Source organism: Penicillium pulvis (genome assembly GCF_028828015.1).
Source record: "Penicillium pulvis strain IBT 33274 chromosome Unknown contig_1_segment0_segment0, whole genome shotgun sequence".
In the NCBI taxonomy this organism is placed as follows: Eukaryota; Fungi; Ascomycota; class Eurotiomycetes; order Eurotiales; family Aspergillaceae; genus Penicillium; species Penicillium pulvis.
The window spans coordinates 2,719,921-2,747,208 of record NW_026643074.1 but is presented as its reverse complement, the minus strand read 5'-3'; the positions used below and the strand labels follow the sequence as shown (position 1 = coordinate 2,747,208).

General features: G+C 48.2%; 13 protein-coding genes across 13 annotated transcripts; 8 read left to right on the top strand and 5 right to left on the bottom strand.

The window, feature by feature from the left end:
• Positions 1–695: 695 nt before the first annotated feature.
• On the top strand, positions 696–2,823 carry N7503_003976 (uncharacterized protein; the record flags this gene model as incomplete). The annotated part of the gene is made up of 6 exons (XM_057063523.1): positions 696–1,177; positions 1,235–1,642; positions 1,701–1,867; positions 1,943–2,070; positions 2,155–2,269; positions 2,324–2,823. Coding segments are annotated over 6 exons (1,800 nt in total), but the record flags the coding sequence as incomplete, so codon positions are not given.
• Positions 2,824–4,130: 1,307 nt separating this feature from the next.
• N7503_003975 (O-methyltransferase) lies at positions 4,131–4,930 on the top strand (the record flags this gene model as incomplete). The annotated part of the gene is made up of 2 exons (XM_057063522.1): positions 4,131–4,850; positions 4,901–4,930. The coding sequence occupies 2 exons, from the start codon at positions 4,131–4,133 to the stop codon at positions 4,928–4,930; spliced, it is 750 nt and encodes a 249-aa protein (XP_056924437.1).
• Positions 4,931–7,865: 2,935 nt separating this feature from the next.
• On the top strand, positions 7,866–8,348 carry N7503_003974 (uncharacterized protein; the record flags this gene model as incomplete). The annotated part of the gene is made up of 1 exon (XM_057063521.1): positions 7,866–8,348. One exon carries the CDS (start codon positions 7,866–7,868, stop codon positions 8,346–8,348), a length of 483 nt encoding a protein of 160 aa, XP_056924436.1.
• Positions 8,349–9,027: 679 nt separating this feature from the next.
• N7503_003973 (putative cyclopropane-fatty-acyl-phospholipid synthase) lies at positions 9,028–10,758 on the bottom strand. Its single transcript, XM_057063520.1, has 3 exons — positions 10,627–10,758; positions 10,067–10,553; positions 9,028–10,008 (listed from the first exon to the last, which is right to left on the bottom strand). The coding sequence occupies exons 1-3, from the start codon at positions 10,732–10,734 to the stop codon at positions 9,047–9,049; spliced, it is 1,557 nt and encodes a 518-aa protein (XP_056924435.1). The 5' UTR covers positions 10,735–10,758; the 3' UTR covers positions 9,028–9,046.
• A 516-nt stretch (positions 10,759–11,274) lies between these two features.
• N7503_003972 (uncharacterized protein) lies at positions 11,275–12,633 on the bottom strand (the record flags this gene model as incomplete). Its single annotated transcript, XM_057063519.1, has 3 exons — positions 11,275–12,038; positions 12,096–12,329; positions 12,405–12,633. 3 exons carry the CDS (start codon positions 12,631–12,633, stop codon positions 11,275–11,277), a joined length of 1,227 nt encoding a protein of 408 aa, XP_056924434.1.
• A 374-nt stretch (positions 12,634–13,007) lies between these two features.
• On the top strand, positions 13,008–13,697 carry N7503_003971 (tropomyosin; the record flags this gene model as incomplete). Its single annotated transcript, XM_057063518.1, has 3 exons — positions 13,008–13,025; positions 13,172–13,476; positions 13,535–13,697. The coding sequence occupies 3 exons, from the start codon at positions 13,008–13,010 to the stop codon at positions 13,695–13,697; spliced, it is 486 nt and encodes a 161-aa protein (XP_056924433.1).
• A 275-nt stretch (positions 13,698–13,972) lies between these two features.
• N7503_003970 (rRNA-processing protein RRP17) lies at positions 13,973–14,849 on the bottom strand. Its single transcript, XM_057063517.1, has 2 exons — positions 14,545–14,849; positions 13,973–14,487 (listed from the first exon to the last, which is right to left on the bottom strand). The coding sequence occupies exons 1-2, from the start codon at positions 14,743–14,745 to the stop codon at positions 14,029–14,031; spliced, it is 660 nt and encodes a 219-aa protein (XP_056924432.1). The 5' UTR covers positions 14,746–14,849; the 3' UTR covers positions 13,973–14,028.
• Positions 14,850–16,242, top strand: N7503_003969 (Ac45/VOA1 transmembrane domain-containing protein). The gene is made up of 5 exons (XM_057063516.1): positions 14,850–15,054; positions 15,109–15,407; positions 15,481–15,585; positions 15,634–15,879; positions 15,936–16,242. Exons 1-5 carry the CDS (start codon positions 14,960–14,962, stop codon positions 16,073–16,075), a joined length of 885 nt encoding a protein of 294 aa, XP_056924431.1. The 5' UTR covers positions 14,850–14,959; the 3' UTR covers positions 16,076–16,242.
• A 424-nt stretch (positions 16,243–16,666) lies between these two features.
• On the top strand, positions 16,667–17,731 carry N7503_003968 (uncharacterized protein; the record flags this gene model as incomplete). Its single annotated transcript, XM_057063515.1, has 1 exon — positions 16,667–17,731. One exon carries the CDS (start codon positions 16,667–16,669, stop codon positions 17,729–17,731), a length of 1,065 nt encoding a protein of 354 aa, XP_056924430.1.
• An 888-nt stretch (positions 17,732–18,619) lies between these two features.
• N7503_003967 (cupin domain-containing protein) lies at positions 18,620–19,231 on the top strand (the record flags this gene model as incomplete). Its single annotated transcript, XM_057063514.1, has 1 exon — positions 18,620–19,231. The coding sequence occupies one exon, from the start codon at positions 18,620–18,622 to the stop codon at positions 19,229–19,231; it is 612 nt and encodes a 203-aa protein (XP_056924429.1).
• A 526-nt stretch (positions 19,232–19,757) lies between these two features.
• Positions 19,758–21,314, bottom strand: N7503_003966 (zinc-dependent alcohol dehydrogenase; the record flags this gene model as incomplete). Its single annotated transcript, XM_057063513.1, has 4 exons — positions 19,758–20,036; positions 20,089–20,669; positions 20,735–20,962; positions 21,035–21,314. 4 exons carry the CDS (start codon positions 21,312–21,314, stop codon positions 19,758–19,760), a joined length of 1,368 nt encoding a protein of 455 aa, XP_056924428.1.
• Positions 21,315–22,938: 1,624 nt separating this feature from the next.
• Positions 22,939–24,576, top strand: N7503_003965 (uncharacterized protein; the record flags this gene model as incomplete). Its single annotated transcript, XM_057063512.1, has 3 exons — positions 22,939–22,995; positions 23,091–23,430; positions 23,483–24,576. 3 exons carry the CDS (start codon positions 22,939–22,941, stop codon positions 24,574–24,576), a joined length of 1,491 nt encoding a protein of 496 aa, XP_056924427.1.
• A 1,147-nt stretch (positions 24,577–25,723) lies between these two features.
• Positions 25,724–27,124, bottom strand: N7503_003964 (EXS domain-containing protein; the record flags this gene model as incomplete). The annotated part of the gene is made up of 4 exons (XM_057063511.1): positions 25,724–26,120; positions 26,176–26,867; positions 26,936–26,985; positions 27,040–27,124. The coding sequence occupies 4 exons, from the start codon at positions 27,122–27,124 to the stop codon at positions 25,724–25,726; spliced, it is 1,224 nt and encodes a 407-aa protein (XP_056924426.1).
• Positions 27,125–27,288: the final 164 nt, after the last annotated feature.

Below are 27,288 nucleotides of genomic sequence, written 5' to 3'. Positions count from 1 at the left end.
TTGGGGGCATTTGCGATGTGAACTATAATTTTAGGATAGTGGCGGTTGTTCACGAAGATAGATAGATCAAGATCTTGCTTGGGCTCATTTTCTCTGTCCTTGGCACACTGATAATAGTAGGTGGAGAAGGGCAAGAGTGTAGTCGATACCATATAGAGGACGCGTTTAGGTTCCCCCGAATTTCAGCCACCACGGTAACCATGTCTAAGACAAATTAAATGACATGGGTATAGCCTACCTCCAACAAACAAGTCTATGCCGATATCGGCTGTCTATCGGGCATGGGCTGTGTTCTCGAGAATTTAGTTTATGAGGCGCTGTCAATAGAGTTTATGTGGTCCCACTACCCCATTTCGCACGCATATTGCGTAACAAATGTGGAGCTGATACCAATTCCGATGTTATCTAGTGAGAAATGTAAGGGGCAAGCTGCTATTTGCCAGAGAACGGCTCCCCGATACATTTGCGATGATTGTGGGACCTCTTGACTTATGATCCAAATGCTAAGCGGCTTGACACGGAGTTAGAATAGTTGATGAAGCCATGATAGGGTAGACGCGGCGTCAGGTGTAGAGAATCTCCTTGAACTGAATATATAATACGACAAGAATTCTCCTGCGAATACTCAGCTCTATTCTACATCAATTCTACATCACTCTATTGCCGAGTCTACGAATGCTTAGATTCTATTTATCATGGCCGCCACAAAAGAGCCCACTGATGATATCCCACGAAGTCCCCAAACGGACGACGAGGTAGCCATTGGCACCATTATGGAGCGTACCTGGGGTCTCAATGCTCGGGTCGACCCTACTGTCACCTTTGAGGAATATACATACTGGGCTTTTATGGAGCGTCTGGATGAAGAGAAGAGAAATCGTACATACAAAGACAAAATTGGCCCGCTGACTCTAGGCAAGGTCATAAAGGGGCGTTTTTCACATGGGATTCACCACGAGGAGAGAAAAGAGCGAGAGACAGCCACGAAACCTGACACTTTGGCAGGTGGTAACGACGAAGGAAATGCAGACAGGACAGGTACAGGTATCCTCCGGGGTGATGTTCCCGCTGTGTTTGAGGAAGACTGGAAGACCGCGGCCAGGGCATTGAAAACAACAAGCTGGGGGACCATATTTTTTTTGATCACTACCGATATTCTTGGTTGGGCCAGTTGTCCGTGCGTGCTGAGATTGCAGAGTCACTGTTGAACCAACTTATGCTGACTGAAGACTAGATACGCATTTTCCACAGTTGGCTATGGCCCAGGTGTGGCTCTTTATTTCATCTTCTCCATTGCCGCTGCAGCGAGTGGTTACATCTTGTGGCGTGTTTACTTAAGTCTGGACTCAGTGCGATATCCGATCCTTAGTTATGGGGACGTTTTCTTTCGCATCTTTGGCACTAAGTCACGCCATTTCATCAACGTGACACAGGCGTGCCAGCAGTTTTTGACCGTGGCGGTTCTGATTCTTCAAAGTGGTCAGATCATCGGCCAACTTTCGGGAGGAATTATTTGTTATTTTGCCTGTTTCGCCATTTTTGCAGCTGTTGGTATTGTTGGAGGAATGATGCGTGGATTGCAACATGTTGGATGGCTAGCGAATGGGGCCGTTTGGATGAACATCACCAGTTTCATCATTGTGTGAGTTCTTTTAGCTCCTAAAGTCTTGTTCGTGCAACTTTTTAACCGTTCCACTCAGCATGGTAGCAGCGGCCCATTTCCCAGTCAATTATCAAGCTACGACACTCAGTACCCGCATTCATAATATTGGGCCTATCAGGACTTTTGCTAGCCCGCCACCTGCAGAATACCAGCCGGCAGCAGTCGGATTTTCTGGACAGCTCAATGGTATTAACCAGATGGTTTGTAAGTTCTCTAGCTTTGCTTAAGCCCTTTGTGTTTCATTTTCTTTTTATACACCTAACTTACTACCACTGACAGACAGCTGGGGCGGTGCTTTGCTCTTTATAGCCTTTTTGGCTGAGATGCGACATCCAATGGACTTCTGGAAAGGATTGCTATGCGCACAACTTTTCATCTGTTTTGTCTACATTTTCTTCGGTGTTTTTGTAAGTCTCCTATATTTTTCAAACAATTTTCTTGGCATACACTTGAGATTATATTAATGGTTACGCTGATTATGAACTTTGAAGGTCTATTCTTTCTATGGTCAGTATTCTGCCCAAGTTATAACTACCGCAGTGCAACCCTTCGCCTTACAGACTGTTGGAAATGTATTCACTCTTGTGACTACTGCTATCTCGTCCAGTAAGTATCGACATTCAATATCAATGCCACTGAGCTAATAAAACGCTACCGCAGCTATGTACTTCAACGTAGGTATGAAAACTGTGTATATGGAGGTTTTTCAAGAAGTATTCAATTTCCCGACTATCACCACCCGAAGAGGCCGCTGGATGTGGTATATTCTGGGTCCCATATACTGGATTCTTGCCTTGGTTGTTGCGGCTTCCGTTCCCAATCTGAATGGTATTTCAGGGCTCGTCAGCGCCCTCTTGATTCTCAATTTCACCTTCACCTTCCCCGCCATTCTATACGTTGGCTACAACTGCCAACTTGGAGCACGGCTTCTCGGGGAAGGGTTCGACGCCAGGACCAGGGTGACCACTAGGTATGACAGAGGCTGGAAACGGTGGGCTCGTGGATACATGAAAAACTGGCAGCTCAATATCCCTAGCACTTTTTACTTTTTGGGAGGCCTTGCTCTTTCTGGAATGGGTTGCTGGGCAGCAATAGAGTCTTTGATCGTCTTCTTCAGCGGCACATCTTCTATTGCGACATCTTGGGGATGCGCTGTGCCGGTGGGTTAAGGAACGATGTCAATGTGTCACCACCAGAATAGCCTCTCTTTGCGGTGAAACAAGTCTTTTCCTCTGGTCAATGTCTATCAAGGCTGTCAGCCTACCAGGATTAAAGAGGGAATCTCTTATCCCTAGCATACTTGTTCTAGGCTACACAACCTTTTTGGAATTGATTGCATCTATTCTACTCATAGTATTTCAATCAAAGATCAAATCGAAGTAGAAGAATGGTCATATTCTTCCTTTAGGTTTTCGACGATCCTGTCGGGCCTATAATGATAGTTAATGTAGCATCGGCATGAATTTCGAATTCATAGACAAAGCAAATCCGGTGATATAAACACATTTACCGGTTCTTTCTTCGGCTAATCGCAGTGTCATGGGCGCTCGTGGAGGACCGACCGGGGAGTGGGTTTCCGGGAGCTTCCTTATGGAATATCTCAAGTCGTCGCTCTTTGCGATACGGTATGGTAGTGCGTGAAGATCGTGATCCTAGCGTGGCTGAGGTCGATTCTGAGATCAAACCTTCCTGTTTAAGCACGACGGTATGAAAAAAATGTTGAATAATTTGTGCCAATTAATTTTAGTCGATAATGTTATAGAAAAAAGCTAGCCTTTCAACCACTAGTGAGAAGTGAGAAGGACTGAATGTAGTGGCCAGTGAGTGTTCAATGCTGCGGTAAGGTGGATTAAGTCGACGAGAAGCGCAGGGCGTAAGACCGTTATAGCGACATGAACATACGTCATCTCGCTAAGCTCCCAGGAACACCAAGTATAGCCCGGATAGCATCGGGGAAGGAAAGAATCTAGAAGGAGGATGACAGACCGATAGGACGAGCCCAGGGTAGGCACTCGGGACGTGCTCAAAGAGGGGCTCAGGGCGGCACCCGGACTAAATCGGGCTATGCTCCGGAGCCAACCTCTACCCGAACCGGAAGCCGTACTATCAATAATATTACAACAATGAAGTACTATAGAATTAATGGATAATTTATGCCATTGTTTTTAGAGAGCTCTTTCAAGATGACTGAAAGGTATGGATACGCAAAATCGGATTTTGTCCCGGGATTAAAAAAAGTGTGGGGTCCTGAACTAACGAAAACCACGCTTACCACCCCAATTGAATCCTGATGAAGATAACTGGAGCGAGGCCCAAGATCCGACGGTGAAATAATAGTGTATACTGTCAATCTAAGCGGAGATAGCCCTAAGCCCGAGTCCCGGGACTTTAAAAGAAACTTAGCACCCCCCAATCTTACTTCCCTTTCTACTTCGCCTCCGCACTTTCACAATCTACCACCTCAAAAATGTCTGACCGCAACGCAGAACTCCTTGCAAAATATCCTTCACTTGCCAAGTTTGATGGCAGTGAAGACTATGTCGAATCTCACGATGGTCGTGAGGCCGCCCTCCTGAAACACATCTACAACCACCCCTCGCTGGACAAACTGCGCGGCTCGCCGGCTGCCATCTGTGCCGTTATGGATGAGTTCGCGGCACAGGAAGACTTCCTCATCAACATTGGTAGTGATAAGGGTCAGAAGGTAAATGACCTGATCAAGAAAGAAAAGCCCACTGTCCTTGTTGAGCTTGGTGGGTATGTGGGCTACTCTGCCATCTCATTTGGTGATGCTATGCGTCAGGCTGCAGGACCTGGAGCGAGTGTTCGGCTTTGGAGTCTTGAATTTGACCCGCTTATTGCGTCGATTGCTATGAATTTGATTGAGCTCGCTGGTCTGAGTGATATTGTCAAGGTTGTTGTGGGGACTGCGGCAGATTCGCTGAAGAGACTGCAGGCTGAGGGCAGGCTGACCAGTATTGATTTTCTGTTCCTGGATCATGTTGAGGATCTTTATCTGGCTGACTTTCAGCTTTGTGAGAAGCTTGGTCTGCTTCACTCTGGTGCTTTTGTGGTTGCGGATAATGTGGTGAGACCTGGTGCTCCGGAATATCGGGAGCATGTTCGCCAACATGCTGGTGTGGAAAGCTGGGGCGTAAAGGGCTTGATTATGCCTGGGGAGTTTGAAGTAGGTTTCTACCCTGAATTTAACCTGAGGTGACTGACAGTATTTTGTAGGATGAACTCGAAGTGACGAGGGTGAAGTGATCTTGCAATTAGTATGAAGAAGCAAGATTCAGATTTCATGATTTCTTTGATATATTTTGGATTACTTTTTTGGATTTTAGTCGATTTTACCTACGATAGTTCAACTTTGAGATGCGTCACTTATTGACTGATAGTCAGTGCATTATTTGGACTCATTGTCGAACATCCTTGCGCCTGCTACAGTCGTTAGCCCTTTGAATCCCGTGTGGAACTTTCGCTCTCTATAGAATATCTAGTCGAAACCATAACCTTGTATGCATTCCTGGTCCAAGTGATGCAGGCGCTAATTGCGTTCGTTGCGTTCCCAAGCATCAGCCTTATATACTGACCTCTCGACTATCTCCGAAGTTCTTGTTTATTCGCTGTTGGTTGTACCAAGTCATGAAAGGCCTTCGAGTAGCACGCGGAGGAACTACACTGGTCCCAACTTGAGCACTGATCAACAATCCTAACCCTTGTAAATGGCATGAAAGATCGATTCCTGGGCGCGTTATATCATTTTCATGTGAAATAGATATACGACCTTACAAACGGCCAGATGGCAAAGAGTAATTTACGTTCTATCACTAATTTACAAGACCATGCGACATATAAGGTTGAGAAAAAGGTTACCAAGTCCTCATACACGACAGAAGTGTTGATCGAGTCATACGTACGTTTATTTGGGGATTTTCCGCAAGGGCTGTGGTAGAGCCCTTGGAAGGCTCGAATGACGTTCTTTGATGTCGCGCGTATGAGAACTGGAAGAGTATCAATTTTGCAATAGGAGCTGAATACTAAACATGTTTAACAGTTATGGATTTGATATCAACATCGAAGGCGAGGCCCTAAACTGACAAGTACGACTCGATACGCTGAGTCTAGAAGCTTATGACCTAGTGGCGCGTATGCCCGATGCAACCACTACCTATTAGCCCCGGGAAATCCTAGCCAATGAAGTAATAGATGAACTGACGAACTCTTAGGGGGTCTCAACACTGGACTAGGAAAATGATTCTTGTAGGGTTCTATCTAGTTTGTATAGTTTTGTATTGAGCTGTCTTATTACCCATTTTATATAGCTGACTAGGAGTCCTGGCTAGCATTCACATCATGGACAATTTTGTGGATACTTCCGCGGTGCTTGTTCTCGTGAAGGCGTGACTGGCCAATATAGGGCTGTTCAGTGAGCAAATTAATTGCCGCTAATCGCCGTGGGGATGCCGCCGTAGCCACCCGTCTGCGAAAACCGAAGCAGATCGTGACACTATAGTTGGTAATGGTAAGTCAGTGCTTTGTATGCCTATTGAAATTGGGAGCGAGGCTATTATTCGCGAGCTTGAATCACAACGCAAATACTCGGACTGAATATCTGGACTGGACCTCTCTAGCCTCGCTTTCACTCATTATCTGGAGAATTGTCTCGGCAGTCTGGCTGAGCAATAAAGTACTGGTCCCCACCGGGGCCATATATCAAGATTGTAGACAACGGGTCCAAATCAATTCCCTGACCAAAGGCTTCCCTACATTTTCCTCTCCCTCTCCGCTTTCCGCTTTCCGCTTGGCTGTAGGTCGCTACTTTTGGGAATATTTTCTTTCTTGGTGAAGCAGTGTAATAGGTCATTCTTCGAGTTTTCATAGAGCCTATCTGCTCCCTCAGACAAAGTCCGGTGCTTATTCCCCAGACACATTCGCCGTCCTTTTGACACCTAATGTAGCTCAGAGCTTCCCACCTGCGGTTCCAGGGGTTCCCTTGCAATCAAAGTCTCCACTGCATCTCTGATTCAGGGTCTCTTTCTGGCTCCCGGAACTCCTCTCGGAATCGTAATGCCAAAGATGGTATACAAAGTCCAATCATAGAGCCCTAAATGCTTCCATCGAATGCTATTGATGATCCCGGCAATTTTGGGTCTCTTAAGCATGACGTTCTCGTACTCTTCTGTTGAATGTATCATCCGAGTATACTTTAACCTTTGCCGAAACAGCGCAGAGACATCCAAGGACAAGTCCACCGGAATTGAATCTGCAGGAGCTTTCATGAATAGGATCTTCCCGCCTATTCTCAGGTCTTGCATAGAAAGTGTATTTTAAATGACGTGACGTGGTAGGATCTCCTTTGATGTAATTGATACGAAAATCCTAAATGTATTATACACCCTTACCTCCACTTCTCCTCTGGCAAAGAAAGTGGGTCCTATGGAATCGTGGCGCTCCCGATGTCCCAAAGGCTATCGCGTTTCCTTCAAACCCAGTGGAGACGCTTATTTGCTCTGCTCTGCATGTGACCTATACGTAACCTTTGTGTCTCAAAATCGATTAGGTCCCGATGCGGCGATATCGTGCGGTGCGGCCCCCTGGCGGGCCCGTGACAATGAGCTCTTAGTGAAGGTAAAGTAGCACAAAGGCGAGAACGATCAGCGCGAAAGGATCCACCCCGATCTCGTATTATGCATATCAAAGAGCGGTAAACACGATGGCTGCCTGGCATAGTAGACTGCGTAATACCATATACACACACATGTGGCCCTGCCCGTGTATAGGCGATGATCGCTACTGAAGCATCAAATGGCCCATGGTAGTATACACTTAGTAGCAAAGTTCAGTCTACTTGTAGTCGTATTTAGGTTCTACCATTATTAGATCAGGCTTTCTTAATCTGTTCTCCGTGAGGGAATGCGACCTGTTCTGAACCTTGACACTATTCGACACGTCAGGCCGAATGTGCACGATACATCACACGCTCTCCTGCCACAATATGCAGGCCTTATGCAAGGCTGCCCTACCCAGCTGAGGGCCCACGAAGCCTCGCTTATCCGCGAGGCCATATATAAATGACCATCGCTCTCTCTGAGTACATTCACTTTCATCCTCCTTCATGGTTACGAAGCAACCTGCAAAGCAAATTGAACATAACTTTTTCAACTCGCAATATTTGAAATAATTTGACTCCGCCAGAATGAGTGTTGAATCAGGCGGTTGGCAACGAGTGGATGCCGTTATTTCTTCATCGTTTTACAAAGTACCTTCCTCGTCAATCAAGATCGATGATGTCATTATGCTTGGTGGCTCCACTTGCAAGGTTATCAAAATCACAGACTTCCAGGGATGGCCTCGCTTTGATGGTATTGATATTTTTCTTGGGTCATACGAGAGTCAGCGCACTTATTTCAACAATCCAAGCCAAGGAGAAACCTTCATGTACATGCTAGCCCCAGTCTTGGAGTACTATCAAGTTGCAGACGTTGAACATGGCGTGGTCAACGTTCTGAATAAAGAGACTGGTGTTAAGGAAACCCTTCGTGTTCTGAACATCCCGAATTTGTCGAAAAACATCGTGGAAACCTTTAATTCGACGGAAAGTCCTGTTTGGGTTGGGACTGTTAGACAGGGCAGAATTTTTATTGTGGCTTTCGATACAAAGGAGAGACCGGAAAATTAGGTGGAGGCTAGCTTTGTGATTTTGCTAGGATGATATCTTTTTCTCCACGATTATGACAAGTCGAGGTGTCTCTGGGTTCGCGACGACCGCTTGATTTGATCGAGATATCTTTGTCAATAATCTAACTATCTCTCAACTACGATCTAGCACCAAAACATTTGTCAGATTGCTGAAATTCACCCCTTTACATAAAACTTTTTATTGAACCTTGGGGCAAATTACAGGATCGAAACAATGATACATTCATTGTTGCCATTGTTGCCAATGTAAACTAAACAGTCTGACAAGATTACCAGGGAATGGCTAAAGTTAGTCTGGCGTGTTTCAAGCTACAACTCGGGAATGAATATCTCAGTGTATAGGTAATTCTAATTTTGACTATTACTTCACGAGAGGAAAAAGACGTCAGATTCAACCAAGGCCTCAGGAGTGGGCCATAGGAATAAGTGTATAGCACGTAATTTGATAGACCCCAGGCCTAATCATCATCCCCAAACTTTTCTCGGTCTATTCACTTCAAAGTCATACTCATATCATGCGTGTCCAGATGATCCTATGTCTGCAGCGACTGAGTTTGTGTAATCCAAAGATTATACAGCATCAGCTACAGAACAAGTGGTGTCCCCAATAAATTCAATAAAACTCAAAAGAGCCAAGTTGAAACATGGGGGAAAAGATAACGGGCGCTAGTAAATGATTTACAGGTCCTTCTTGATGATGTGAGCCTTGGGCAGAGTGCCGTTGGCGCGGTCAATGGCGGCTTGGCGGGCGCCAGTGAGGGCGAACTGGTTGTGAATACCCTCAACACGGTGGGTGGAGTTGATGTTCTTGACGAGGGTAAGCTGCCAGCAGGTAGCACCACCCTGGCGGGAGGTGATGGTGGAAGAAGCAAGGAAGTACTCCCAGATGCGGAACCAGCGCTTTCCGTACTTAGCCTCAACCTTGTCCTTGTTGCCCATCCAGTTTCGGTACCAGCGCCAGAGGGTGGCAGAGTAGTGGACACCGATGGTGTCCACACCCTTGATCTCGAAGCCGGCGCCCTCAAGACGATCGACAACGAAGCCAAGAGGGGTAGAAGCATCGGCACCAGGGAAGATGTACTTGTTCATGAACAGACCCCAGATGAGGTCCTCGTACTGCCAGGACTTGCGGAGACCAGCGATCTGGAGGAAGAAGACACCATCATCCTCAAGCATATCGTAAACCTGCGACAAGAAGGTAGAGAAATGGCGAACGCCGACGTGCTCGGCCATCTCGAGACAGGTGATCTTTTGGTAACCGCCCTCAACACGGGGAGAATCACGGTAATCGGAGCAAACAATACGGCTCTGAGATTCCTCAATGCCAGCCTTGCGGAGACCGTTGTTACCCCAAGCAGTCTGGTTGCGGCCGAGAGTGATACCGGTAACCTGAGCGCCGTAGTGAACGGAAGCGTACTTGGCAAGAGTACCCCAGCCACAGCCGAGGTCAAGCATCTTGTCACCGGGCTTAATACCAATTTTCTCACAGACAACAGCAAGCTTGTTATCCTGCAGCTCCTCAAGGGACTCTTCGCGGTTGATGTCACTGATGATACCGGAGGTGTAGATCATGCGGGGGCCGAGGAACCAAGCGTAGAAGTCGTCACCTCGGTCATAGTGGTCACGGACCTGCTCCTCGTCTAATACAAGTAAGAATTGGATACATCTCACGGTGGAAAAAGCAATTGAGTGACTTACCCTGGGAACGAGTGTGCAGCAGCATCTCAGGGATGAAGCCGAATAGGAAGTGCTTGAACAGACCCGTGGTGAACTTGAAGTTGGCCCAATCGTGACGGTACTCAAGAGCCTCAAGAGCATCAACCTTGAAGTCAACCTCGCTGTTGAAGTACTTCTCATAGAAGACTTCCATAGGGATCTTGCTCTTGCCGCGGTAGGTGGCACGGTCATGCTCGCTGTGGAAGTTCAGGTAGTACTCGACGGGACGACCACAGTACTTGGCCTTTTCGGTCTTGCGGGGAGAGATGGAAGAAGAGACACTCCAGAAAGCCACGAGGACGGGAACAGTGGTGAAGATCGCAAAGAAGATGGTGGTGTAGAAGCCTCCACCAACTTGACGAGCCAGCCACCAGGGCACGACCAGAATGAGGGCGATCATCAAGCCATTGGAGAAGCTGTCACTGCCAGGGGAGTCGGCGGGGACGGGGGCATTCTTAATAGCCGGGTACTATACGAAATCAATTAGAATTGTGTTCAGGAACAGGTGTACTCGAGGTGTTTTAAGCTACGTAGCTACCTACCAGGGTGGTTGGGACGCCACAGTCGAAGTCCGGCTTGGTCTGCTGAGGAGCCTCCGGCGTCTGAATAAACTCGAAGTCCTCAGTGGACTCCGGGTGGATGGTCGTCATTGCTGCAAGGTGTCAACTTGAGAGGGATGGGGAGGTAAAAAGGAGAGCCTGAGGGTGTAAATAATGTGGTGGCAGTTCTAGGGGCGGTGAGGACATTAAGTGGGTGGGTGCACCGTGCGTTTTGGAGGAGACTACGTATACCTTGCAGGAGTTCTACACGGGTAAGGGGAATTGTTCTACTGCCACGTAGCCGAGAGCCAACAATGCAGGGTCTGCGGGTGCCGTGGGGTCCCTCAGAGGGCGTGGAATTATTCTGCATGTGTGGCAAAGTTATTCGTGCGTCTCGCCTGGCTGTGCTAAGAGCGATCTTCATAGAAGTGGGGTGGCTGAAACAGTGTGATCCGCGGTCGAGCCGAAGACCTTCAATTTCCATATGATACGCCGATAATAACCCTTCCTGACCTTCCAAGGCTCCCAATTCCAGACACTCCAGTCCCATAAACCAAATACACGCAAAATAAGACATCATAATAATCATGTGGTAGTGATCAGTTCAATAAACTATGCAATACAATCAATGGCGGTGTGACGATGTGACGCCTACAGCGTAAGCTGAAAGCTGTCGGCCTCTTCATCTTCGACGAAAGTGGGGAGACACTCTTGGAGCTCCTGTCCAGCATTCTCATCGGTGTCAAAACAGCCTGCAGCTTTGCACCGAGTCCACATCTCCGAATCCAGAGGAGGCGGTCCGTAAAGCTGCATATAGGTCTCGGGGGAAAGAGGAGTCTTTGCGCTGACCTCATTCTCCCGCAACGTAGATGAGACACTACGGCCCTTTGAATAACCAACAGTGGTGTTGGAGTTCATTGCAGCTGCGGTGTTCCGCATGGGCGAGGGATTAGTAGGAACCCGGGCCTTCTTCTTAGGCATCAACAGGGAGGATACCACACTGGGCTTGGGAGCTGCAGCAACTCTAACTGAGGCGGATCTAGTCTTGGGTGCAGACAGAGCCGCTGCTGCCTCACGAGATCGTAGTGTAGGGATGTTTCGAGAAGGTCTGGTATTGGAGGATGGTGCCTTAGAGCGGGTAGTCGATCCCAGCGGCACTCGTGCCACTGGCTTAACGGCCTCATCTTCGCTGCGCTCATTGAAACTCACGGCGTCGAGCTGTTTCATGATCATTTCGTCAACCATTTTGTCACACTTAGCAGAATCTTCCTGGAATTTGCGCTGCTTCTTTGTCAGGCCGTCGCGGCCGACTTCTTGTCGTCCGTACACACTCTCCAATCCCAGGGCACGGTTCCGAGGCCGGAATTGAGGGTACGTAGTATCATAGGCAAGGTCATCTGGAAAGTCCGGGAGATCTAATATCCGTCAGCAACGCCGGCACGGGTTTGTTTACTTTTCATCTGAAGTCATACCTCGAGCCCTTGGGGGCATATATTCAATATCCGCCACATCATCCTGGGGCGCATCCAAATGAACCTTTGTCTGGGGTTGCTGAGTGACCGGAGCAGCCTTTTTGACCTTCTGAGTAGACGCTCTGCGGTTGGTTCTCTCGGGCTTCAACGTTCCTCCGAATGGGGCCGGAGTCTGGAGACCTTTGGCCTTGAGGTTGGTTGTCTTATTTCCCAAAACAGCTCGGTTCTTCGTGTCTGGTGGAGCTACTCGTCAGCTTCCTATCCTTGCGAGCCGTTTCTCTCTCATGTAATTATTCCAGGTCAACATACCCATGGGCGTCACGAACGCATCTTTGCCCGGTTTTCCATTCTCCAAGCGGTTTCCATTGCCCTTGACAGTCTGCTTTCCAAATGCGATGGTATTGTTTTCGTCATTGAGGCGTACCTTCCTACCGGGAGTCTTGGGGCCGAGTTGCTTTACTCCCTGGTTCAAAGGCTTGTTGGCGGCGGCGGTCTGGTGAGCATTCACCAGGTTTTCCTGGTCACGAAGGGCCAGCATTGTGGCGGATGGTGATTGTGGATACACATGCAAATCTCGAAAAGACGGTGAATTGAAGACGCGGTTGGGACAAGTTCTAGATGGGAGCACTTGTTGTCGGGTAGCGGTTGCCCGTGGAGACGCGCTGATCCAAGGGTGGTGATTGGTCAAACGGACAAGCGGGGCGGTAGTCGTGTACGGTACGGCGTAAAGAGCAGTAAAAGCAGTAAAATAAATGAGCGTGTGCCTGATGGTACTTGTAAATAGTAGTCAGCAACTTTCCTTCCCCAAACCACCAACCCCGCCAACTCATTCCAACTACTCCGGCTCGCTGAGCGAAAGCCTTATTCCTTTCACTCATACATATTATCTCTTTCCCTGTTGATTATCTCAAAATGGATCGTATCAAGGAGGTGAGTCTCCCCTAAGACCCCTGTCCGGCGGGGTAGCTTGGACAGCTGTTCCTTTGCCCCCTCTGTGCATATCACCCGCAGCATGCCCACCACACCCACCATCTTTGCCAGGCCACTGACAGGATGCTAATACAATCTGACAACAGCGTATGAACAACCTCCGCATCGAGGCGGATGAAGCCCACACGAAGAATGAGGAGCTGAACAGCAAGATCCGTACCCTTGAGCAGGAGAGCCTAGCCAAGGAGCAGGAAATCACATCGCTCAACCACCGTAACTCCCTACTTGAGGAGGAGGTTGAGAAGCTGGAGAACTCCGTTAAGGATGCTAAGGATGCTGCCGGTGCCAGTGCCCAGCACGACACCCAGAACGAGGCCCTTCAGCGCCGCGTGCAGCTCCTTGAGGAGGAGGCCGAGGAGAACGAGAAGACTCTCCGTGAGACCAACGAGAAGTACGACCTACACCCGGGTTATTTTTGATCATTATGCTAACATATGGGTTTCTTTCAGGCTCCGCCAGACCGACGTTAAGGCCGGCCACTACGAGCGCAAGGTCCAGGCCCTCGAGACAGAGCGTGACCAGTGGGAGGCCAAGTACGAGGAGATGTCAAAGAAGTTCAACGACTTGCAGAAGGAGCTGCACGAGCTCGAGGTCTCCATCAGCAACGTTTAAGATGGATGAGGCTACCGTGTATCGATGTCGAGTGTAAGGAGACGTTGGGTTGGATGCAGGCTTTCTTCCCCTTTTTCCAGCTATTTTTTTCACAATGTGATCGATTGTGTCACTTGCCTCTCTACCAAGGTGGAGAGGGTGTCCTTTAGCATTTTTATGCCATATTGAGTACGGTGTCCCCCTGTTGCGCGTATCAACTGCCTTTTTCTGGACAATCTTCTCGTGAATCATAGAATTTTTATTGACAAGCCAATCTTTGAAAGAAAATGAATAACCCCCCAAGAACTTAAACAATATGGTATAAACGATTTGTTCCTTCGAATGCCTTCCATCACTGCTCTCTCCGGGCCTTGGCTTTCTTCGACTTTGATGACCGCTGTTTTGACGCGGCAATCTTGCGATCTCCTTTGCTCTCGTATCGGAATTGCTTCTTCTTCTGCTTAGGCTTGTGTGTAGTCTTGCGAACCTTTTTATCGGGTTGAGCCTCTGGCTCTGGCGTCTTTGTTGGCTTCTCCTCTTCCTCCTCTGAATCCTCTCCTTTCGCCGACTTCCGGAGAGCATCTCGGGATGTGTCCATTTCTTCAACGGTCACAGTTGTATACTTGTCTTCGTCGATATATTCGGCTTCGTAGTCAACCGCCGGCGGTTCCTCGATGCCTCCCCATTCCTCTTCGTCACTCTCCTCGGCATTGGAGTCACTGTCCTCGCTGAATTCCTCCTTCAAGCGCTTAAGGTGGTTTTTGTGCTCCTCCATTATCCTTTTCATGTCGGCGGCTCGTTCTTCGCGAAGCTGGAGGCGTACTATATTAGCAAATATTTTCCCGACTGCAAGGCAGAAGCCACATACCCTTGCGCGGTCATGTCTCTTCTCTTCCTTCATTTTCTGGATCGCGACCTCCTGGGCATGCTTAGCGCGCTGCACCTTGCGCTTGTGGAACCCAGTGAGCCATTCCTGGCGGGCATCGGTGTCGAAATTGACTTCTTCCACCTTGGGAGTCAACTTGCGTTTTTTGGGGTAGGCACCGCCCACAGTTTTAGGATGGCGCATGGCGGAGACTGGCTTATTGGTTCACGAGGTCGCAAGTTTTAGAATAAAAAGTCGAAAGACGACGTTGTCGTAGAAGTATGATCGAACCCGAAAAAAAAAAGTTGGATCTAAAAAAGCTCAAGGCGGGCCCGGACCCGTCGACCGCCTCCGAGGCCAAGTCGGACCTCCCGTTGACAACATCACCCTCCCCGAACAGCATCTCCAACCATACACAATGCATATGAGCAGATTCGGGCTGCTCGCCCTTGGGGCAGCTGCAGTCGATGCTTTCAGAGACACCTCTCCCTTTTTCTTGGCCTCTACTTCTGAGTATGTGCCACCAAATCAGTTGAAGCTCTAGTCGCCAGCTAATCGTTCCTGCAGGGTATTGGCGAACTCCGCATACATCAAGACCGGTTCCTCAGTCTTTGATGAAGTCTCCTCTGCCCTGAACACCTGCCCATCCGACTACTATGTTGTTGTTACCCAGCCTGGCGTGCACAGCACCGACTTCTCCACTCGCAAGTCGGCACCCCGCCTCGGGGCGAAGATGCTGGGCAAGGACAAGTTCATTCGATCCCACATGAGCGTCAACGAAGTCGCTGGCCTCTTGGACGCAAAGCAGATCAAGAACTTCCTGGTGGAAAACTGCAAGGCGCAAACTACCGCGATCGACGGTTCCTGTGAGTTGCCATGGTGGCCCATTTTGGGCATCGCGGATACAACCTGAGAGCTATCGCTGACTAGGATTTCAAGCTGGATCTTATCCCACACAATTTGAGTCGGGTCCTCGAGTCATTGACATTGAGTTTCCCATGCTTTCTCTGGGTTCTGACCGCGCCAACCAGCTTTCCGACAATGGTATGTTACTACCCGCTGCATTGTAATGGTTCCGCTCTAATTTCTTAGATGGTCTTCTGGCCGATATCATTGATCGTATCCCCTCCGACTCCAAGTATACCCTCCTTTACGTCACCTCGCCTCGGGAATTCCCCGAGAGCGACTCTGTCGTATACCAGCCCTCCGATGAGTTCGATCAGGACGGCATGCACACAGACCTCAAGCGCGATTACTCTTCTTCTTCGTCTCCTTCGAGCTCGTCTGAGTCCGATCGTCGTCAATCTTTGTTCGATGAATACCAATACTTCACTCCTGGTTCGTATACCTCTTGAATGTGGCCATCTTGTGTTTCAAGACTAATCAGATGTCAGGTATCTTCATGGGCCTCCTGGCCTCCTTTTTCTTCTTCAGTATTTTGTACATTGGTATCAGTGCTTTGAGCAGTCTTCAGGTTCCCTACGCTGCCTTTGAGAAGGATACATCAGCTGCTGTGCAGAAGAAGCAGCAGTAATTGAGTGAGCTATTGGCGCAGGCTCCTGTATGCAGATTCACGCCTTGCTCAATGCATGCTACAATTGGCTTTATGCTTTTCAATTTCGGGTCAGGGGCATTGTTCTTCCACATTTTTTGTATGATATATCACAATGGCTATTTCTGGTAGAATCAAGTCATCATGTGACACATCGGCCTAAGGCGCCCTTTTTAGCGTAGCGAAGGCGACTTGGCAACTTTTCGCTTCCCCAGAGTTCTCGCTTTGCAATTACCGTCGTTTCCTTTCTCTTGGATCCTCTGGCGCTCGTTGTTCTTATTGAGGAGACTGTCACTCGTTCAACTGGAGATCTCCATGGGTTGCGCACTCGTCTAGAAAACCTGCTGACCGTTGTTCCCCTGAATCAGGAACACAGCACCAGCGAGCTTTCTGCAAAGACGAAGCGAACCAGAGGCAAGGTTTTCCCTACTTTGTAATACCCACAGGTTTTCAAAGTGATTTTTGTACTTGGATCGAAGATTTCATTGTTCTCGACGCACCCTGCATCTCCGCCTACCCCGATTGACCCGCTGTGGAGAACTGATCGACTGTTTACGGACCAACAAGTGCAGCATGCGATTTCTACCACAAAGGCTTGGGAAAGCCCAGCCAAATTTCCTGGTCCTGTTTATCTTTCTGATTGTCATCGCTGCTGGAGTTTCTGCGGACCCTGCGGCTGCGGCTACCGACGCCCAGACCACCGACGATCCCTCCACCACCTCGTCAACATCGACTACCTCATCCACCTCTTCTACATCAACATCGAGCACAACTAGTTCGAGTACGACGTCAGAGTCCTCGAGCACATCTACAACCATGGATTCAACGACGACCACCTCCTCAACGTCCTCGACTTCGTCTGACAGCAGCACCACATCCTCCGTTTCCACAACAACGGCATCAACAACCTCATCCGATTCCTCATCATCCACCACAACTTCCGCTGTTATCGTGACCGTGCCCCCCAGCGCCGGAGCCCCATACATGCAAACATCGAACACACCAGAAGGAACAGTCTTTATCGCCGTTGGCGCGATTCTAGGCTTTATCGGACTAGCCGTCCTAGCCTGGCGGGGCATGGTCGCATGGTCAGTGAATCGCTCAGTACGGCGCGCCGCTCTGGCGCAGTCCGCGGAGTCTAAGCGCCTTCTGCGTGGTAGCCGTAAGAAGCGGTCCACAGCCGTGTACCCCACCGAACCAGCCATGGACGTCTCTCTCGATAAGCTGGGCACAGCCACTCGCGCAAGCTATAAGCCGTCGCGACGAGTCTCCAGCAATCATAGTGGCTTGTTCTATTCGCCCACTGCAGGTGGTGGGGGTGGGTCGCATGCCAGTCTGAACACCCCTGCAGGCAACCGCAATTCGACTTACCTTCCTGCCGGGTTCTACGCTGTTGCCGGTAGTTCCACACCCGTTCGAGAATCAGCCAACCCGGGCTACCCTCCCAGTTCGCCGTCTCTTCCACCTACTGGCGGATACCATGATGCGCCACATAACGCGCGCCACTCGCATGTGGGTGCATCTACGAGCTCCTTGAACCTGAGCCAGGCTCCTGGGGGCCGTGCACCAAGCGCGTACCTGGAGGATTTGTTCGAAAGCCATACGTCCCCTCGAGACTCTGACTTGAGTCGTCGGTGAGGTTGACTATGTTGTACGACAGGGATGAAATGAGTTTCTTTCACGACATTGAGCTTCAGCTTTTCTTACTTTTTCGTGTGCTATATTTGGCAACCCCATTTTATTATATAAGTTTATTTATTCCTTAGCGTTTTACTGGAGCTTTTTGCATTCGGCGCAAAGTACGTTTCTTTCACCATTATCATGTCAATAGTTGGGGTTTCTCTTTCCTAAATAAATTTCTTTCCTCTACAAAAAAGAAGTTCGATTTAATCCCCAGGTATGTCAGCTATCAGACATTGGTTCCCCAGCCCCAACTCGGAACACGCTAGGTTATAGCACTTTCCAGTAAACCCTTGTCGGGCCGTATGGTATGTACAGGTGACCAGGGGTGATCTCTATAGTAGCGTAGACTTCGGTGAACTGCAACCGATCCAGACACATACTTCCGGACGCTTATTCCGGTCTGCAATACCTCACTTCCAAAAATTGCCTTCAAGATACCCCAGTAAACTTCTCCTGCATGATCACCAAAGGACTTTTCCTCTTGAAGCTCTCTTCGCGATATTGCTGAAACCCGTATTGCCACGATGGGCTCAATCAGTAAATAAGTTGAATGGGCTACGATGGCCTCAAAAGACAAAATGGCCATCAGTCCCTCCAGTAAGAAAGCTTCTACCAAGCGGGAAAGCATTCCTCGGATCTCCAGAATAGTTAAATGATCGATGCTAGATTGAAGCCTCAGTGATATCATCCTATGACGCCCTTTTCGATCTAAACTATGGATATTACAATGATCTAACATTTGAGTCATATGCCTCGTAGAGCTGATGAGATATAAAGCGTTGCCGAGCGTGCAAAATCATAGTCTAAGTAACTCTCCTGTTCTTTCCTGGTCTTAACCTCACCATGTCAGCCGGACAAAGAGAACCCAAGCCGCTTCGTCGGATCATAACAACCCACGATTCTCCAAGCGGCCAAGGTACCTTCAGCAACGCGGTTGGGGAGCAGGTGTCGTTCATTGGCTTCCCGGTTCCCCCAGGCAGGCCCGCAACGTCAGACTATGCTCTGGCCTATATCACAACCACCTTTCCTGTGCAAGGGCTTTCCCCTCCGACTTCCGCAACCCCGGAGTCCAAAGCCAACCTTGACATCAAGCAATATCGATCCCAACTCTCGGATCCAACGCCTTTGAATCCGCCAAGCGGCACCTCTTGCACAATTATTGAGGTACCACCGAGTGGAACTGTCCCGATGCATCGAACGGTGACCGTCGACTATGGTGTCATAATTGACGGCACTACGGAATTAGTCCTTGATTCTGGGGAGAAAAAGTTACTGAAAAAGGGTGATGTATTTGTTCAGCGTGGCACGGCTCATTCTTGGCGGAATATGACTGACAAGAACGACAATTCTGGTATTTTACGTGTCTTTTTCGTGTTTCAACCTATGGAACCGGTGCAACTGGAAGGTGGGAAGGTCCTCGGTCAGGACTTGAATCTATCTCTGCAGAAGGCTTGAATCACGCCCAGGGGTGTATCGCTTGAATCTGCAGAGGTTGAAGTAAGCCATTATTAGGTCTGTGTCTTTTGGTCTTTCAATTATTGAATTTCGGATCTTAAAAATCTTTTGGAGTTAGTTCTATATAAATTCATTCATATCATCGCATAACATCAAATATGGCAAGCAACGCATTTTTTTCTTTTGATACCTAGGCATAGTGTAGAAAAAATATTTTAATTTTGGGCTATTCTACTCAGCACGCAAGCTATGAGAATAAAGATTCTGGGGAAGTTCCCTGTAATGTAAGCAAGCTTCTCTGGCGGGTCTTGGCTGGGCTTTCGTTTTTAGAGAAACACGATAGCGAAGGGACCCTTCTTCCCGGGCTGCAGTTTCAATTTTCACTGCAATATAAATTGAACAGGTATTCTTATTATTATCTTGTTGTTTTGGTACCGAATCAATACTTAAAAATACATGAAACCAACGAGAAACATTCGAGCTTGTTGAAATCAAAGAACTAAACTTTTAGCAAGCACAGTGAAGCTCAGAGGTTTGTTAACGCGGGTGCTCCTGGTGCTGGAGGTGCGGAAAACTTTGTCTGGACGAAGACTTTCTGCATACCAGGGTCACGCTTATTGAATAAATCATAAACAATCTCCATGTCTTCCAGTTTGAATCGGTGGGTGACCATATCCAGAGGGTGAATCCTGTCTTCCTGGATATACTTCAAGAGGTCTTTCCAGTATTTCTGGACAGGAGCTTGTCCATTGCCATGAAGACGGATCCCCGTCTGCATCAAGGAGCCGATGTTGAAGTGATTGCACTGCATTGCCACGTCAGCGTAATTGTTTTGCCAAAAGAATGGTACCACATACAAAGCCAGCATATACGCCCGTGATACCACAGCGCCCATACGCACGGACAGAGGTAATCATCTCATTAACGAGTTCAGAAGAATCCGTTTCCATGCCTAACAGCCTTTCAAAATAATGAGCCCATCCTTTCGCATACTCACCAGCGGCACACTCAATCGCTACGTCAGGTCCGCGCCCGTCGCACATTTTCTTCAAAGCCGAGGTGACAGATTCGCCCTTTGGGAGGGTTGTATACTCAAGTGTCTCGAGCTTGGGTAGAATCTTCTTAACAAATCCCAGTCGCCATGATCCATGGCCGCCGTCGATGAGGATAACCCTTTTAGCACCATTGAAGAAACTGAATTCAGCTGCCATTTGCCCAATCGGGCCAGCTCCCCAGATTGCTACAGTGTCGCCCTCCTCAACCCCAGTGTCGACCACAGCATTCCAGGATGTCCCTAGCACATCGGAAAGATAAAGCCCTTTTTCATCGGGGACGTCATCAGGTAGCTGAAGGAGATTCACGTCACCGTATGGGACGCGAACATATTCGGCCTGCCCACCAGCAAAGCCTCCTGTGAAGTGAGAGTATCCAAACATGCCTAAGATGGACTTTAGTATAACTACTTCACTAGCATCAGCATGGCTGTTTAAAGAGGAAACACACCGGATGTTCGACGCCCATATAGCTTAGAGGCATCCTGGCTTGCACAAGTCGTCTCACACATTGAGGATAACTTCTTCTTGCAGTAATAACACTTCCCACAAGCAATTTGGAAGGACGCCACAGCGCGATCGCCCAGTTTGACCGTCTTGACCGCCGACCCCACGCTTGCGACAACACCACAGAACTCGTGGCCAAGAATATCACCTTTCTCCATATCTGGGATGGCCCCTAAAAGTCGATAACGGATACCGCATCAGCGGATTCAGCGACAGTTCATTAATTGTTAAAGTCACGACATACCGTGCAACAGGTGTAAGTCACTCCCACAGATAGTGCTGCCCGTCACTTTAAGTATGACATCGCCTTCATCGATGATTTTAGGACAAGCCGTCTCAACTATGAATATGGTATCAGCAGGAAGATCGAAGTATGTGGAGATGTTGGGAATGAAGTGAAGGGTGAACTGACTAAGTTTAACCGAATCTTTTCCTTGCCAGGTCAAGGCTTTCATCGTATGGCTAAGATCGCCATATCCCTTAGCCTCATAGTTGCTGACGTCTGTGGTGACCGAGACAGGCATTGTGTATCTCCACCAAGAGTTTCTGTTTGAGTTGATTTATCTTCGATCTGAACGGTCAAACGTCTTCGAACTTGATTGAATGAAGGAAGGATATTTATTTGTCCCAGGGTTGTCGAAGCGTCTTCGGTTTTTCTGACATCACTCTTAGTTCTCTGTTTGTACGTCACTATTCGCACCTGAGCCAAATTTGCGAGGCAAAGAGACTGAAGATTTTCGAACCTCATCTTGATGTCATAAGTGTTACTGGCCATTCAGATGGAACAAAGAAGCGCCTTGGTGTGATTCTCCGTCAGTTGGTCAGGGCTTATATGCCGCTGATCCGTCATCATATTACAGACTTTGACCGTCACAATGTGTCGTACGCTAATTTACTAGTCATACTGCTTCATCACACGATATAGCTTTTGCTAAAGAAACCTCGGATTTACAACGAAGAAGTCAAATGCTCAAATAATCAAATGAAGCCAATATCTACAATATTCCCGGTTCGAAATCAATCAGTGGCTAGGGAAGGAGGATACCTTGGCTCATATGCTCTTATAGGATTTAGTAAAAGAGGTCGGAAAGATAGATGTGAAATGCAAAGAATGACTGTCTTTAGAAGTGATGATTGCGCCAACATCGAATCCGCAGGCTGTGTTTTCATGAACGAAAGGGGATTAATTCTTGTCCCAGTGACATGGCACGCACCCCGGTCTCCATCATCCTAGCCCGAGGCCCATACGTCCGACCTGTCATCTGTTAAGCAGTGCATGATCCATGAATCAAGTTTTCCTGCCGCGGCCAGACTTGAGTCTATCGAAAGCCACTGTCAGCTAGTGGAAAGTATACATGGATGTGAAGAGGATATTGCGAGATAGTATTTGGCCAGATACAGCCCCTTGCCTCGAAAACGTCTAGTTCGGTTTATAATACATATTTGGTCTAATCAGCTTCGCGACCTTTTTCTTACTCCTCATCAGTCCAGTAAGATTGAATAATAGGCTGCCGCATGCGAGATGAGATATCTGTAAATTTCGTGGTCAGCGATTGTAGTTCAAACTTTGTGTGGTGACTCTAGAAGTTCCCGAACAAGCAGCCAGTAATGGGGTTTTTGATGGTCTAGACACACCGAGAACCAAGTACAAGGAACGGCCCTGGTATGCCAAGATGCTGCATGCAAGGTAGTGACCAAAAATATCCATGATCCCAGTGCGTCTTTTTCAGCCGCGTCTCGCTTTCCTGCGACCTTATCGCTCTGCCGCCCCAGCAGTTCATCAACATCCTATCAATTGACATTAAGAGCATCTGAGTGCGTAATTTAAGCAGCGTAACGCTCACAAAAGTACTATGGCTTGGTCTCTTATCCCATAGTTTATTGAGAACCTATGAACTGAGCGCTACTGGTTTCGGGATATGCGGGTGGTGATACTCGGCGTCCCGCTTGGGTTAAGCGCCGAGAATTGCTAACCGACATGACTAGAGTTTCAGAACACCGTGATCTTCTTTGGGGGAAAATGGGGCTCTGCTCTGGAAAAAATGGCCCATTGCGATATTTAATGGTGTTATAGCCCTCGTTGTTCAATATCTTCCACATCCTCTATTCGTAATATATTATACCTTGGATTATAATATTACAATCAACATGTTTGGAAAGTCTGCCTCTCGGGTTGCCCCTAATAACTCGAATGTACAAATAAATGTGAGTCTAGTATCTCATCCAATGATCATCCCATCACCATGATCAAGGACCCTCAACAAATCTACAAAAAAATGGCACTAAAATCATGATTCAAGACTCGAGACAACTTTGCTGTTGTGCTTGTGGACGGAAACGGAGCCTTGTTCCGCGAGGAACTCCTGCGAGAGAGGGACGGATATGGAGCCCATGAGGCATCTTCAAGAATTATACATGCAGTTCGAGAAAACATGTACGGGCCCGGGAATAGGGCAGATATAACGGTTGTCGTTCGCGTATTTGCGGATCTCGACGAACTTTCCAGAATTATGCACGAGTCCAGGATCACTTATAGATATGGCATGTCCACTTTTGCTGAGCAATTCAGTGTCACCCGTGGTGAATTCGATTTTGTGGATGTTGGTCCTGGTAAGCAGAACGCAGCCAGGAAGATGGCAAGTAAGTTCCATGGACTATTCGCCTCTCGCGTATCTCAACTCACTTTCCATAGACAACCTATACCATTTTTACAGCAACATCCAGTGCCAGAAAATCTTCTGGATCGGCTGCCATGATGCCGGCTACCTGAAAGATCTCCAGCAGTACACAAGTGACCCACGCAGCAGAGACCGCATCGTGCTAGTTGAAACAACACCAGCGCAGCCAGTCTTCCGGACCCAGCTGCCGTTTACAATGACCAAGTTTGACCGTGTGTTCAGGTCTACCCGTTTGACTGGTGAGGAATCAGAATACAACGCGACATCAGACTTTAGTATATCACCAGACTATAGTCCGACGTCCGTCAACAATTCCCCTGCACGATCAATAGAGCTACCGGTCCTGACGAGTGTTTCTTCTTCCAGGCCCTCGCCGGTAAAGGAATCAACAGACATCACACTTCCACTCTGGACACCCGTGGTACCAGACCTCGTCCAAACACCAGAAACATTCTCAATTTCTCAACCTACAACCTACAACCCCAGCTTCAGAACCGCATCACCGTCCTACACCCACTGCCAGCCATCGCAAGTATCCTTCACCAACATCCCACTAGAACAACCCCAGCCCAAGCCTCACGCACAAATACAACAATGGTCTAACCTAATTACCTCCGGCAACGGCGGAATCTCAATCCGCTACACACCTCTATCACCAAGCACACCATCATACGCCTCAGTCGGCGGCCCAAATCACCAAAACATGTCCATACAAACAGTCAAATCCACCCGCAGAATAATCCTCAACATGGACGGCTTCCGGCTTGACGATTTAAACTTCAAGCCGGATAATAAGTCCGCTAGCGATAGCTACCTCAAAAAGCTGCAGAAAGTCAAATTCCACAGCAGGGGTTTCTGCAACTATAAGTACCTGCAGGGAGAATGTCAGAAAGGAGTCACTTGTCCAATGGAGCATAACGTGCTGCTTTCTGAGGAGGAGCTTGCTGTGCATCGATATCGGGCTCGATTGGGGCGTTGTAATAGAAGGACGGCTTGTAGGGACTATGAGTGCTTTTTTAGCCATCATTGTCCCTACATGCCGAATTGTACCCGGTCGAAATGCAAGTTTGAGGAGCATTTTGAGAGGAGGGAGGGTGAGGCTTGGTGAGTGTTTTTGATACCATGCTCTTGCTGAGTTGAGCTGATCTGATATAGGGAAATATGGACGGAGGGTAATGACTTTCCTGCTTATATTAGAAAGGGTTAGGTTTGTTGAACTGTTTTGGGTTTTTCCTACAGGATCTCTTCTATCTGATTTGTTTTTCTTGGGCTGTACTTCTTGGGTTGTTCTTATTCGTTTTTTTTCTCTTATTGTTTTCTTTATCTGCTCCTCTTTGCTTACTCTCTTGGTTTGTTCTTCTTGGCTTATCTGCTTGATCTGTTCTACTTGAATTGCTGTTATTTTTGATTGTTCGGAATTGTATGTATGTTGGATCGTTTTGCACATTGCTTTATTGCATCGTTTAGTTTCGTCTTCAGCCTGAATTACTACTTGAACATGTAGACATTTGAGTCGAGGGGGGAGTAGAACCAAGAATATGATGATTACGTTCAATTGCCTCAGGCAACAACCCTTGAGGAACACTTTTTGGATAATAATGTGGATTCAATCCATGAGCAAGATGAGAACCTTCTGTTCTGCAAATCCATAATGTACATGCTAGCCCGAGGCCCCAATCAAAACCAAAGTGACAGAAGAGTATGCCAAGTGAAGGAAACTTATATACAAAGGCCTGGCAGATGCATCCGTCGATCTGGCCCTATTCAGGCCAGATAAAAAAACAATGAAAAATAACCAAAAGTCAAGAAAGACAATGCACGCCACCAAGGCGGATACCTCAAAACACCTAGTCCATTCAAGCCCCAAAAACACATCCAAAGACAGGCTCAAGGCGAGCTAAAACCCAGTAACAGTTATCTCGAGGCAAAGAAACAAAAACCGTGCCGTATAGGCGTGTGAATTTTGAGAATCAAATCGACCAAGGAGGGTAGTAAACAAACGGGCAAACTGGCGAATCAAGAAATGCACTTCCTTACACCGAGCAAAACCAGAGATCCAAATCTCATATCTATAACTGTTCTAAACTGCAAAGGGAAAGGGGATATCGGAAAAGAACCGAAGACGAGGAAGAGCAAACTGTTGCTCGAAGGCCGCTAATGAAGTTGTGTTCTGTGTCTCATACTCATTCCAGATATACTGGTGGAACGTGGATGGCAAATAAAAGGCAAAAGGCGCATAAAGCAGATTGTCAGATTCAATCCGAGGTGATTTTGCCGTTGCCGTTGTATTTGGGGAGACGAATGTCATCTGCACCAGATCCGTGATCGTTCCGGATGGCTTCGGCTTCAATTCGGAAAAATACCCACATCCAACGCCGAGCGACTTCGCCGATCATGAGCAGGAATAGACCGCTTTCGGTCTCCGGGAGCCACGCGAGTCCCGGCAGTATACGCAAGAGCCATGAGAAACGGAGGACAAAGTCGGCGATGATGACGTAGTGGTACAACCGGTCGGAAGTAAAGTAACGATGTCTTCGCAGTCCAAACGGATAACGGCTGTCGCGGCGCTCGGGAGAGAATAGAGTAAAGTCCCAATCTTTTACCACGTCCCACCAGAAGGAATAGCCGGAGTTGATGCATGAGAAGATGAACCTACATATCTGTTAGGCCGGGCGGGGTATAACGCTCAAGTATGTGGAAATCTTACAATAGACGCATAATGGTCATCTCGCTGAAACCGTGAAAGTCCAGAGGGTTATAGTTTCGCATCTTTGCGGTCAACCAAATAACCGGGAACGCGGTAGCATATTTCAGCGCGTTAAGCAAGTGTTGATTGCCGTTGTTGAAATCGCCCCGTGCTGTCCGTTGAGCCCGCACGTATTCTGTCAGACACTGGCGAAGTCGGATAGCACTCGGAACTGCTATGATGATCGGTACAATGAAATCCTTGCCACAGGCACGATTTGGCTTCGAGGTGGCCGAGATGCCGTCGGTAAAAAACATGCAAAAGCTGACGTATAAATCACCCAAAATGCGACCATAGCTAGTCAGGGCATCCGCCAGCAGAACGTCACCAAACTTGCCATTCTGGGGCTCCGCCAGACCTCCGATGGCGACCCGTTTTAATGTCAGGAGAAACCGGATCCGGCCGGCGCGGGAGGCACGATTGAAAGGCCAGATAAGAATAAGGAGGAGTATGATGAAGACCGATTGCGGGATAAAGTCGAGACGTTCTACCAGCTCTGCGGAGTGGTGCGTCGCAGCCCAGGTGACAAGGAGCCAGATGGTCAGAGGGACTGTGAAGGTGGCGGCTAAGCGGTAGGCCCCGACATGGTGTGGTCGTTGTGGAGGTGAGGCTTTGGGGTCATGAGAGGGATATTGAATAAGACGAGGTACGTCCTAGAAAGATGTGCTGGTTAGCACTCATGGTCTGTCGTGGTATGTCGCGAGGGGTCGAGGCCACTTACAATGTCGAGTTTGGACAGGTAATGTAAATTGATGGCCCATCCCCAGAAACCTGCAGTCAAGAGAGTCAGGTATTGTACACATGTCTATTCAGAACAAAGCCTACCTGCAACCAAGACTGCCGCTATGCGAAGAGGGAACGGAAAGACCAGCCCAAAGCCATCCAATTGCGCATGTTGATCTGGACCCATTATTCCATGGATTAGGGGTGGTGGAGGGGATGTTCGAGTGAGAGAGGAATAGATCTTCCCAAAAATAAGCACATACGAACCCCGTGGGGTGTAAAAGTGAACAACAGACGTACTGGACTCGTAAACCAAAAAGAATGACTAGGGGTGAGCTTTGGGGACTTTGG

Excerpts from the sequence above, each read along its gene's own strand:
- N7503_003973 (XM_057063520.1), bottom strand. The coding sequence starts at position 10,734 with ATGACGACCATCCACCCGGAGTCCACTGAGGACTTCGAGTTTATTCAG. Across the intron at positions 10,554-10,626 it reads GTGGCGTCCCAACCACCCTG|TACCCGGCTATTAAGAATGC; the intron begins GTAGGTAGCTAC and ends GATTTCGTATAG. Across the intron at positions 10,009-10,066 it reads GCTGCACACTCGTTCCCAGG|ACGAGGAGCAGGTCCGTGAC; the intron begins GTAAGTCACTCA and ends TACTTGTATTAG.
- N7503_003970 (XM_057063517.1), bottom strand. The coding sequence starts at position 14,745 with ATGCGCCATCCTAAAACTGTGGGCGGTGCCTACCCCAAAAAACGCAAG. Across the intron at positions 14,488-14,544 it reads AGAGACATGACCGCGCAAGG|CTTCGCGAAGAACGAGCCGC; the intron begins GTATGTGGCTTC and ends GTACGCCTCCAG.
- N7503_003969 (XM_057063516.1), top strand. The coding sequence starts at position 14,960 with ATGCATATGAGCAGATTCGGGCTGCTCGCCCTTGGGGCAGCTGCAGTC. Across the intron at positions 15,408-15,480 it reads TACCGCGATCGACGGTTCCT|CTGGATCTTATCCCACACAA; the intron begins GTGAGTTGCCAT and ends TAGGATTTCAAG. Across the intron at positions 15,880-15,935 it reads ATACCAATACTTCACTCCTG|GTATCTTCATGGGCCTCCTG; the intron begins GTTCGTATACCT and ends ATCAGATGTCAG.